The 13,645-nt window shown below is 25.5% G+C and overlaps 1 protein-coding gene across 1 annotated transcript; it reads right to left on the reverse strand.

Moving 5' to 3' along the window:
- Positions 1-1,931: 1,931 nt before the first annotated feature.
- LOC101491770 (ASI1-immunoprecipitated protein 1-like) lies at positions 1,932-5,838 on the reverse strand. The gene is made up of 3 exons (XM_004499787.3): positions 5,700-5,838; positions 3,399-3,860; positions 1,932-2,251 (listed from the first exon to the last, which is right to left on the reverse strand). The coding sequence occupies exons 2-3, from the start codon at positions 3,840-3,842 to the stop codon at positions 2,099-2,101; spliced, it is 597 nt and encodes a 198-aa protein (XP_004499844.1). The 5' UTR covers positions 3,843-3,860; positions 5,700-5,838; the 3' UTR covers positions 1,932-2,098.
- Between the last annotated feature and the right edge of the window lie 7,807 nt (positions 5,839-13,645).

Here is a 13,645-nt window from a genome sequence, read left to right on the forward strand (position 1 = left end):
AAAAGAAAGTTTATAATTTTTCTACCATATGATCACAACAAACTAAATTACTCAATCAAGAATCAAAACAATTAACCACAAACTATGCTAATGTGCACCAAGGATTGAGAACACCATTGATTAAAAATAATGTCAAATTAATAAATGACAAAGATAAAAAAAAAAAAAAAAAATGTTCTTAGGGAAGAACTTAGGACCTCTATAACAAAATGTCTTTTTATCTCTCATCACCCTTTTTATCTCTCTCCCCAAACTATTTCCTCATCTTCACTCTTATCTGGCCCTTATTTTCTCTTTGGCATATAATCCAAACTATAAGTGATTTCGTGTGCTCACGGATTTACTACTTAGGTGTTTGCTTAAATATATAACCTAAGTATTGGACCCTATTTTCCTAACTATTAAATACAACTATTTCTAATTTATTGTTAACACTTCACATAAATTTTGCTATTAGTAGCTAATGATCCTTGGTTAATGTCATGACTTGTTATTATCATCATTATTGAAAAGACCTAAAGTCTCTTAAAGGGCTTTCTTTTTACAAAGTTATACAAATGACTCAAATCCCTTATGTAGTAACATCTCAAAGAAACTTGTCTTTTTAGGTGAATATTGAATATTTCAGGGGAGTTTCTTTTCATACCTCCAAAGTTACTTCAAAATATAGTTTTAGAAAAAAAATTAAGTTTTTGTCATTTGGAGAAATACATGTGTGATTTTTTAGAATCATGGGTGAAAAAACAAGCTCTCTAATTCAAAAGATATCGTTTAATCTATAGCCAGAGTTTAATCCTTTGTGGCAAAGATTAACCCAAGATGGATTCTATTTCTTTCAACAGAATATTTTCCATATACATGATTGTGATCATATTCAGGCGTCAATATAAATGAAAACAGAAAATTAACTAAAATATACTACCATATGTGAGAACTATATTGCAGCTTATAAAAACTAATCATTCTCACCAAATGATCACCTATTCATGCTATTTCTATGACCTAATATATGTTTGATTTCTCGGTGGAATTAACAAAATCATAGTGAGTTGTGACTTTGCCAATCTCACTCCAAAATCAAACATGAACTTAGATTTACACCTGAAATTCTCAAGTTACAAAACAAAACAAACTTTTATTAGATGAGTAAGTTTTCACTGACCTTGCATGGATATTTACCTCTCATAATCTAAATTTGTATGTACCAAAATAAATCTATTTGGTTTCTTAAAAATATAAGAGTAGCATCATTGTTTCTTCCTATAAAAAAACATCACTGTTTCTTAAATCATAAGTGACATCAATTTAATTATTCTAAGACTAAATGAAATTTAAATTATTAATAGACTTTCATTATAAATATTTATATTTATCAGTATACTTAAGGGACTGAATTGATGCCTATTTCTTAAGAAGACAAAATGTCAATCTCCATCTATTAAGAATTGAATTGATATTAACTTTCTATGAGGTATAAAAATCATGTCAACCAAACTAATCTTTCAACAAACAAATGGATGATTTTCTACAAAAAATGAGTTATGTAATTATTTCAGCCAACGACTAAAATTGACTTGTTTATTTTTTTTTACTAAAATATTGATTTTAGTTAAAAGTGCTAGAATATAAAGTGATTTATGTTTGAATATATTTGGATAAAAGTGAAGTGAACAATAATTTTTAGTATAAAAATCACATATGAACTCAAAAGCTACAAATCCTAGTTTCAAGTTAGAACCAATTATGGAGACAAAATTCATTCTACTTGATAGCACCCAAAAATACCAAAATCAATTTTAGACCTCCAAAATTGATTTTGACCCCTACAAAAGTTGAACCAAACATGCACTACTTCCGATTCAGAATGAGTCTTCTAAAAGTTGATCTAATAAAATAAAACTTAAACATCCACCAACACACTGCCATGAATCTGATGATAGGAAAACAACATTAGCATCAAATCGTTGACAAGGATTGAATAGCATATTACATACCATGTATAAATGGAATTTCTTTAGCAGCAGCAGGGTGAAACTAAGCTTGATCCTAATCACAGAGAAAAAACTATTTACATAAATTGTTAATCGGAAATACTCTTTCACTCATCTGCAACTGCCAGATTATACTTTCGCGCCAAAGTAAGGGCAGTTCTGTCAGTCATAATGCCCTCTATCAACTTAAACTTTTTGTAATGCACTTTAAGTGTTTCTGCCTGCTGAGCCGCAAGCTTCTCTTCTTCTTTTAGATGCACCTAAAGAAAAGCGCACACACAACACACTTAGAATAACCCCAAATCTCTCATCATAGTACACTTCAAACATACTTTTAAAGGATTACAATTGGTAAGCCAGTTCAGACGTTATTTTGACACCAGAAAAGGGACTAGATTTTTCTTGAGCATAGTCTTCCATACTATGTTGTTAACATTGGATAGCAGCACGGAGTGCTGAACCCCCAAACCGCTATACCAGTATAGTGGAGAGTGGGATGGCCGCTATCACGGAGCTAAAAAGGTGAGTTCTTCAGCCAGAAGAAGAAAAAGGATTTACTTTCATTTTGCGATTAAGACAATACAAGACTTCCCTGAATTGAGCTTGTCTCTATAGTGAGCAAGTAAGAGTGCATTGCATTTGATTTAATTTGAAATGCATCACATTACCAACTCACTAAAATTCAAATGTGGATAAAGCTTACTTGAAAAACATGACTCACTTTATAGCAGTTTTTTACACTACCAGACTCTCCCACAACACACTTTAAACAGGAATGTTCCCTTCCTGCAATTTTCTCTCATGGGATCAATGTCGGGGAACTATGGATTATGAAAAGCAAATTGCATTAAATGACATAAGGTGGTGATAAATTCTTTCCTTGAAATAGAACAAATAAATTATCCCAATCACGAACTCTATGATCAATGAAACTAAAGTAATATATCAAACAAAATAACATGGAAGCCCAATCCTTATACTTGTTAACAAATCAATCAATGTTCCAAACATTTTTTTTGAATTCCAACTTCTCATAGAATTAGAAATCCGCAGTTTCTGATATTTTAATATGAAAAAACCATTATTTCATTATTAAATTTTTCCTTAACTTCCATTTGATTATCACTTTAAGTGATAAAGATTATGATCTAACAGAGCATAAGAACTACATCACTTGATACCGTACCATTCCAGTTGACAGCTCCCACAAACTTACTAGTAATTATCATACTTACAATAAACATGCTTAAGGTTACTACTAACTATTCTTCGGTTAAAGGAAAATACTCAAACAAACAAATATTATATCTACTACTACAGACTTACTCGGTAAATCAAATAAAATACTGGACAAGTAATAGCAAGAAGAGAAAAATAATTTGATTACTAGGAAAGGAATGAACTTACTTTGTGCATGAATGCTATTTCTGCAGCATGTTTACGTGTCAGATTCTTCAGCTCTCTTGCCACCTCAAAATCAGGGTCATTTTTCTCCAACCAACAACACTTCATCTTTCTCTTAGGCTTTACTGGCCGATCATCAAACATTTCCGCTACAGCAGGACGAGCTCTTACGGGCCGTGGCATCCCAGACATCATGAAAGGATACTGCCCAATCATTGCTCTCACTTCCTTGACCTTCTTGGCAGAGTCCAATTCCACCAATGCACATTGCGGCAGATTGCTCGGTCCTAGGTAGTTGGGGATAAACTTGACATTTTTCACAGCTGTAAACTGGTCAAGAGCAGTTCTAATCACAGACTCAGTAACTTGTGGTGACAGGTTGTCAAAGTACACTGTCCTTTTAACCTTCTCTTCAAAGGCAGCATACTCTTCGGCTGATGGTTCCATGTATAAAGTTAATGAAACCTAAGAGTAAAAAGTTTTTAACTTAGCCCAATAGTAAGTTGTACAGGGAGACCAAAGAAAATTATAGGTCGAACCATTAAGAGAAATTTTAAGGTAAATCCAGTGAATACTGTTGGAAAAGGCTGTAATCAAATAACCAAATAGAAAAGAAAGAAGAATTATATAACACGCAGTAAATGAACTAGATTTTTGTTATATATAGGAATCACTTTACGCAGAATAAGAATCCATTTCAGCATAGGGAAAGCAATTCAAAGCTCAAACTAGACAGAGAAACGTAACTCTAATAAATCTATTACTTTACTCATGCTACAACCTACCACAGAACCAGTCAAATTAAATTAATTTTAATTCCATTTCATATTTTCTTACTTGTAAAAAATCAAGCTGATACATGTCGTTCAAATAATTTAGAAAGCCATTACAAAATAACCCAGTTAAAAAAAATACTATAAAAAAGATAATAACAATATATATTAACTATAGAAAATAAAGCAGAAAGCAAACATAGTCCTAAATCAAATTCCTCACATCACAATGATAAATGACAGCCTGCACAGCAACATTTGGATGCCATGCCAGTTAATTCTACAACTCGTCCTTTATGTATGATATTCAAAATGCTATATGAAATGTCCCAAGAATTAAGGCATGGTTCCCCTTATATGCAGATGAAGTATGTTTTGTGACGAAATACAAACCTAACATTCTCTGGCAGTCAAAAGTGTGTACCATTAGCAAGTATCTTTTGTTCCATAATATGTGTACAAATAATTTATATGAGGATAGTTTTTTTTTCAAAACTGCAATACATCCCTTGGACAATAAACACACTCTACTCTAAGAATTGAAATGAAACTGTGTCCAATAGAAATTTAAAAACTAGAAATGCACAATGCTGGCTACCTTGCCCAGAAACATGTCACTCGTTGTTTGAGACTCAACTATACTTAAGTTGCGGCTCTCATAGCCAAGGTTGTCAAAATTGCGAGTTTAAAGAAACTCGTTCTGCCTATGTCAAATCGACTCCTAAACTCGTATCGTAGACTTTTACGAGTGTCCTATTAAATAATATTACAAATAATACATGCATGGCATATATACTTATATAACACAATAATGCATCAAATAACTCAAAACTTCAACTCAAGTATAAAAGAAAAAACTGACATGAACAAAATCAAACTAACACACAAGAAAAGGAACCGAATGTGAAAACTTAGATAAAAAAACGATAAAAACCCCGTTATAAATTCTCTGCGAGTTCACCGAGTTTACTGAATTCAGTGCGAGTCAAGCTAAGTAAACTTGATTTCATTTTCGAGTTAGCTAAAATTTGAGTTTACAGTCAAGTCAACTTTTAATTGATAGCTAGACTCGAGTAATAGTAGATTTAACACCCTTGCTCATAGCAACACAGGTTTCCTTCTCTTTGTATGTATTTATTTCCAATAATTATTTTTTCTGTTTTTAAAATGAGTTAGGTTAAGGTTTCAAGCAGTCCAATGTTTAATTAAATGCAGAAGTAAAAATATATATCTTTTGGAAATAGTTTATCATCAAATTGAATTTTTATATTTTTTGTTTATTTATTTGCATAGATTATGAAATTTGGGCCATAAGACTGTTGCAGAAAGCAAATGTCCATAAAGAGAGAACTATTAGGAATTATACTATGCTCATTTACATCATTTAATTCTCAATCTTCCTTCATCACACTTTCATATACTAATGTTTATGATTACAAATAAGAAGAGGGAAAAAAGATAGGTAAAAACATAGGTAAATTAAAGATGAAGATTTTCTACAAAAAAATGGAAAAGAAGAAGCTGTAGGTACCTTGTCGACGAGGAACGCAGTGAGAGGCGCCGCGACGGAGAAGAACGAGAGGCGAATTCAAGGAAGGCCGACGATCGGAGAAGATGAAAACGACGAGCGATAATGTAACCTGTAAGGGTTTCACATTTTTCTTCTTCTTTAATTTACTCTTTTTGTTGTTTTTTAAATATTATTTTTTCATAAAGAAAAATGTTATTTTTGTGAGTTTGATGCGGATAATGTAAACAATTTTAAAACTACTGTCAATCCCCAAATTATTTAATTATTTTATGATAATAGTTATAATTATGTGGTGTATAAAATTAATGATTGTCCATTTAAAATTAGTTTAGATTTATAATATAGTATCATTTTTTTCACTTTTTATTTGTGTTTTTAAAATTTAAATTAATGTTAAATATTTTTTGTCAAAATTATTTTTATTTATTTATAGAGAAAAAAAATAAGTTGATTGAGATAATGTTTATATGTAAAAGTTGTGAAATATTTAGCTCTGAAATTCATTTTTGTAACTTTCATACTTTATTATTCTAACTATTTAGGCTAAATTACATTTGTGGTCATTTAATTTAATTTCAGGTAACGTTTTAGTCCTTTCTCTTTTTTTTCCCGATTTAGTCCTTTATTCCTAAAAATATCAAAGTATGAAAATATGAGTTTATTTGAAGATTTGCGTTACGAATTTGATGAAATTTGTTTTATATTGAAGAATATAATTAATTTTATGAGTTTTGATTGATTTTTTTTTTGAATTTTTCTATAAAAAAGGATATCATTGTTGAAATTTTAAAACATAAAATATCAAATTGTCACTTAAAATTAAAATAAAGGACCAAGTCGGGAAAAAAAAAAAGATAAAGGACTAAAACGTTACCTGAAATTAAGTTAAGGGACCACGAATGTAATTTAGTCAACTATTTATTAATTTATGTTTTTATTTATTCCATACAATTCTAAGGCGTTAATTTATCTCTTTGTTTCTTTTTTTATTCTATAGTACAAATAGAATACATTTATTTGTTTCTATTTTTTTCTTGAGTATATTTTCAATAAATTTCTTCAATTACAGCACTCTTAGAAAATCTTGGAGAAAAATATTCATCAATATATATTATTATTTTAATTTTTTTCTTAAACTCTTAATTATATTTTTATTGTTTGGAATTCACTCCAATAGATTTTTTAAATTAAAAGTTTGGATAATTGTTTTAATCACGCTACCACACATTTGAATATCTTTTTGCGAGTGCAAATTCGTTCATTTTTCTACCCGTTATAATATTTTCAAAGTAATAAAAAAAAAAAAAGAAAAGGTAAAAAAGGTTAAAAATTAATCCCTTATTTTTTATATACTACTTTCTTCTATAATTTTTTTGTTATTTTGTTATTTGTGTTGTTCTTTGTTATATTTCTCTAAACTATTTTTCTCATGATGCTTTCATAGTAGAAATTCAAACTTATGAAAAATCAGTTTTTCTCCTTTATTTATATTAACATTATTTGTAGGCTTTTTATTTTTATCATTAATATTCTTATATATAAAAGTTGATTAACAACTAAAGGAATAATTTTTCTCCCAAATAATGGATAAAGTAATAATGTTTATTAAATTTAATTAATAAATTAATTATGTTTATTAACATTTGTAGATTAATTTAAAAAAATTCTATTAATTTTTTAATTATTAACATTTTTTAATATCTCAATTTTTTGACTACTCATATCCTTTAATTTATTTAAAATTTGTTGGCTCTTCACATCCTTTCATCTAAAATATAAATGATTTTGGATGCTTTATATAATAATAATAACATATATAAAGTAAAATGGTCAATAACATGTATAAAATAAGATCATCATATAGTAGATTTTTAAGTTAGGTATATTTTAATAATTTACTTTATAAATTTTTTAAATTTTTTTTGAGTTTTGTATTAGTTGTTGTCTTGGTAATGTGTTTATTAATTAATTTAGTTCTAATGTTTTTTCTTAATAAATAAAAAATATTTGCAATAATTATTATTTTATTGTGCAATAAAATTTTATTATACATGTTTTTCAATTTTTCAAACCACAAATTTTTATTACAAACCTTTATAAAAATAAATTACAAGTCACGTTGACTGATTGCATTGCTTAATTTTTTTTTACAAACTCCATTTTTTTTATAGACACCTCAACTTATTTATAGTTTGTTTACATTGGTAAAAGACATCTATCTCACTTCATATATAAAATGATAGGTGTAGACTCTTTGACGTAGCAATTTTTATATATTTTAAAATTTTATTGAAAAAAGTTATTAAAACTAATTATTAAAATTAATTTCAATTTTTTAAAAAAAAATCATCTCTAAAATAATAATAAAATATTTTAACTCATAATTTTTTTCGTGCATGTAACGTGTGTACAATCCAATAAATAATTAAGAATAAAAATGAAATTTACTATCAATATATCTACTATCAATATATAAAAGAATATGGTATCAAAATTACAACATCGACTATTTAAAATTTGATCTTTTTTGCTTTATTTAAAGTCTCATTAAATAAAAGAAAAACTGCATAATAAATTTAGAAGAAAAAAATGCATAAAATAAAATTCTAAAAAAAAACCCAAAAAACTTTGCAGAAAAAAAAAACATAAAATAAATAATGTTCACAAAAACTGCACTATAAAATTGTAAATCAACAACAAAACTGCACATTTAACGGCAAAAAATGTGCAAGTAAAATATATTTGTCATCCACGCAATTGATATCTAAAGTAAATGTCTTACTAAATGTGTTAACGGGACAATATTGTAATTACACAAATAGATGCTTGTAATTTCAATGTAAAATACATTAGTGTTGTCTAGTGGAGTCATTAATGTAGAAATTAAAAAATTATATAGATTAAAATATTTATCAATAATAAATATACAAAATTATAAAATAGATATTTATTATTAATGAATTAAAAAATGTTGAATATTTATCATTGATAAATATTATAGATGATAATTTTTTTTGTTACAAATATTAAATAAATATTTTTAATAATATAAAATATATATTGTCAAATAAATATAAAAAATTATAGAACAAATATTTCTACTAATAAATAAAAACCCAAAACAAATATACATCATTAATAAATAAATAAATAAAAATATAAGACAATTCTTTATCATTAAGAAATATTAAAAATATTAAATATTTATTTATCATTAATAAATAAAATGAGATTTTTTTATTTAAAATTTTGAAAAAAAAACACGTGTAAAATGTCAACTACATCTCAAGGATAGTCATTCTTGTGTAAACGTTCACTTTCATCCTTGTGTTGCATAAAGTGTCACAATAGTCATTCAAAGAAAGGAAAGTATTTTAAAATTCCTAAATAATTCCTTGGTCATTGAATTTGGTTTCTAATATCAACTGATTCCTATTTTTCTTTTAGCCGTGATATTGTGTCATATTTTTGGCACGTCAGTCACATACGTGACACCAATTATCCATTCTAATTTGATATGCACTCCAATCTCATTATTTTATTTTCTAATTGTTCGAAAATAAATTTTTTTTTTTCAAGTCTTCATAATAAGATTCCCGGACATCGTTCTTTCTGATTGTTGATTCCCATAGGTGATGGCTTCTTCCAATGATTAAATCTATAGCAGTAACAACAAATCACTTATTTTAAATTACAAACCAGCAATTAATCTTGCTATATACGTGTGACACATCATGTATATTATTTATATATTAAATAAAAAATTTCATTTTATTTATACTAATAAATATTTGTTATGTATTTTGGTATATTTATTAATAATACATATTTATCTCATATTTTTAAATATTTATTAATGAAAAAAATTATTCAATTTTTTTAATAATATTTATTAACAAATATTTGTCTCTTATTTTGTGTATTATCGTCAAATATTTATTATGTATTTTTTATATTTTTATATTTTGTTCTATTTTTTATGTGTGTATTATAAATATTTATTTTTTATATTTAATATTTATTAATAACAAATATTTATTTAATATATTTTTTAAATATTAATTTTTTTACTAATTTTCTCATTTATTATATTGATAATTTGAAGATCAAAGAAAATATATTGTTGGAAAATAATATATGATCAGCGAGTTTTGATTTGCGTATCTAATAATAATGATTAGAAAGTAGATATTTTGATAGTTATAACAAAAATAATGAGGATAATATTAGTTTCTTTTTTCTTAGTTTTTTTTTATAAGATAGTTGTTTCTTTTCATCTAAGGTAATTATATTTTTTGGTAAAAAAATGTAGTTCTATTTCTTGTTTTAAATATTTATTTCTTTTTTTCCCCTCAAATTTACTTCTTTACTCTCAAATAATGATGTGACAAAAAATTAAATAAAGGTAAATTTATATTATTGATAATTGTTTCTTTTATTGATTTTTTTGGTAGTTATTTTTTTTATAACATAATTATTCTTTTTATTGAGATAGTTATATTTTTTGTCAAAATAAAATATAGTTATATTTATTTTTTTTAGTTATTTATTTATTTCTTAAACTTACTTGTTTACCTTCAAAATGTGCCAAAAAATTAAATAAAGATTAAATTTGTATTTTGATAGTTCTTTTTTTTCTTATATTAATAATATAATTTTTTTAATAGAGCAACACTAATTACCCACAATCATTTATCCAACCCTTCTTTTTCAAATTTAAACTCTTTTTTAAGACTCATTGCTTATGCTTTTATTCATATCCTCTGGTAGGGCTCTGCATGGTTGTTTTTTTTTTTTAAAATCAAACTATATTCATTTTAAAATTAATATATGGATTTGGATTTATAATCAAATCTATTATTTGGTTTAAAAATGATAAACTCAATTGTAAAATTGGTTATAGTTAAATAATCGGTTTCTAATTAAGCAAACGATTTTGAAAAATTCAATTTTAAAATCAATTTTTTTTCTCAAAACCGGTTAACATTTGATTATTTTTAATATTTATTTTTTAAAAAATTATTTATTCATAGTTTAAAAACTGGTTATTTTAAAAAAATATTCATATTTAAAAATTGAATATTTTTACAAAATAAAAGCTCAATAAAAAACATACATCAACCATACAATTGATTTCTCTTGAAATTAAAATTGAACATGTTCAATTGCTTACAATAACTTGTGATTAAAATTGATTTATTACTAACTTCATTAAGATCATCGATTCGTATTCATACTATTCAATAAATTGCTTATTACTAAAACCGTAGAAAATACAAACACTTGAAAGTTTATTCGATCAAATTTAACAATTACTGCACCATAATAAAACCCTAAAAAATACAAATGCTTGAAAGTTTGTTTCCAATACCGAGATGGACACCACCACCCCAAGATTTAGTAAATTTAAAATATCTAATAGATTTAATATATTAATTTTTGTCTTGAAAATTTATAATTATGTGAAGTTTGAGCAATATTTAAATCTCAATATCATTTCCAACCTAACATATTAATGTAACATTTTGAACCTTTAAATCTCAATATTATTTCTAACCTTTAAAAATCAGTAATTTAAAAATTTATATTTAAAATATTTAGTTTATCATATTTTAGTATTCTTCAATAAATATTAAATATCTTAATTCATTAACTAATTATCATACAATATGGTTTTAATAATAACTAGAGCTGTCAATTTGATAAGCTCACTAACTATTGGGTCCAGCTCACATGTTAGAGGGGTAAAAAAATTTCATAATTAAAAGATTCAAAATTTTGTGGGCCTATAGATCCACGTTTACAAAAAAAAATTGATTTTTTTTTTATAGAAAATTTTGACAATTTTTTTTAATTTTTTTCTTAAAATTTTTCAATAAAAAAATTTCAATTTTTTTCGATAAAAAATAATTTACAATTTTTTAAATCGAGAAAAAATTTGATTTTTTCGAGAAATTTTATGAGAAAAATTCGATTTAAATTTTTCTGATAAAAAGTAAAAGGTTTTTAATTTTTTCTAAAAAAAAATTCAAAAAAAAAATCAAAATTAACGAAAAATTAGGGCCTATGAGATGGCAAAATCAGAATCGTTTTAGCGTTTTGGAGATTTAGGATTTTTGGTAGTTTGGATAAAAACCAAATCTAAATATAAAACATAAGTGGGTATCGAACTGATTAATAAATAAATCTGATTATAACCATATTATTTTAACCGGATATTTAAAATGGATTTGGATTCGATTTTGGATTTAGGTTTCATAACTCGATTCCTTTGCACAACCCTACCGTGTAGTCCATCTACCAATTATCATCACCAACATCACTTCTCAAACTTTCACCACCTTCAACATCACCATGAATAGAGCTGTCAATTTGACAAGCCTCCTATTTATTGGTCCTGATCCATATGTTGGAGGGGCAAAAACAATTTATAATTTAAAAAGCCATAAAGAAGTAAGCCCCCTAAAATTTTGTGGACTTAGTGGACCTCTATGCCCACTTTTTCAAAAAATAAATTGTTTTTTTTTTTTAAAAAATTTAACAATTTTTTTTATTAAAAAAAATTGATTTTTTTCAAGAACTTTTTATTTATTTTTCTCATAAATTTTTTTGAGAAAAAGAATATTTTTTCGAAAAATATAAATTTTGAAAATTTTTCAAAAAAAAAAATCTCAAAATTAACAAAATATCAGGGGGTTTATAAGCCCTTGAGCCCCCTCCCTTAAAGCCCATGAAATAATGAGCCGGAACATTAAAATAAGTATTTTGATAGGGGGCCTAATATTAGAGAGTTAATAAAAAAAAAAATTTAACAGCTCTAACCGTGAACACCATATCCTTCGTCAACAAGTGAGCTCTCCAACAACAAATCAACAAGAGAATCTTCTTCGAAATTTTTCTAAAATATCTTTTTAAAAAAATGAGAAAAAATTATAAAACACTAATTATGATTTATTTAAATTCTCTTCTACTTTTTTCTGTTTTACTCTTCTCTTTCATTCTTTTCAATTTCAAAATTTCACAACTTCTATTTTTCTCTCTTTTTTTTCACAAATTAAAATTTGAGCACTCAATTTTTAAATGTTTTCTACAAAAAATAAATAAATATATAATACACTAATTTTAATTTATTATTCAAATTTTACATCAGACAAATATGTGTCATTGATAAATATAAAATTTACTGTACAAATCATACATGATAATATATGTTTGTCACTAATCAATTAGTTAAAATATAATTATTCACGAATAAAACAGTTAAAAAATTAAATGTTTATTTAATTATTAGTGTATCTCTTCAAATATTGTATTTTACTAATTGATTAGTTAAGAGATAAATGTGTATTTTATTATTATTATTATTATTATTATTATTATTATTATTATTATTATTATTATTATGTCTATTGAAATTTCACTAATTATAGTTTAATATAAAAACAATTAAGACAAATGTTAATTAATTAGTTAAGTTGTGGTCATTCACGAATCAATTAATTAACAGAAAAATACACATTTAATTATTTGAATATCTCTTTAATATTTAATAGTCAGAAGTGTAGATTATTATAATACTTAATTAAAAGTTGAGCAATGATGTTTGAACAAAATTTTAAACACAAATTGTCGCGGCCTAAAATTTCAAGTGTTTCTCGAATTCAAAGGAGTCGCCACCAAAATTTATTTTAAAATAGAGAAAATATGGGAAAACCCTTAAAAATAGAAAAAATGTAAAAATGGTCTTTGAAACCAGATTTTGAGTTCGGGAGTCGATTATGCGTAGGGAATGTATTAGCACCCTACGACATCCGTTAAAATACGGTTACCTATAATTAATTGTGCAAAATTTTATCAACTTAAATATATTTATTTTTTTATTATTAAATATGAATATAAATTATTTTTTATAAATGTGATTTTTGAGATAAAAGTGTGTTAAAAAG

This window comes from Cicer arietinum, chromosome 5 (assembly GCF_000331145.2).
Source record: "Cicer arietinum cultivar CDC Frontier isolate Library 1 chromosome 5, Cicar.CDCFrontier_v2.0, whole genome shotgun sequence".
Taxonomy (NCBI): Eukaryota; Viridiplantae; Streptophyta; class Magnoliopsida; order Fabales; family Fabaceae; genus Cicer; species Cicer arietinum.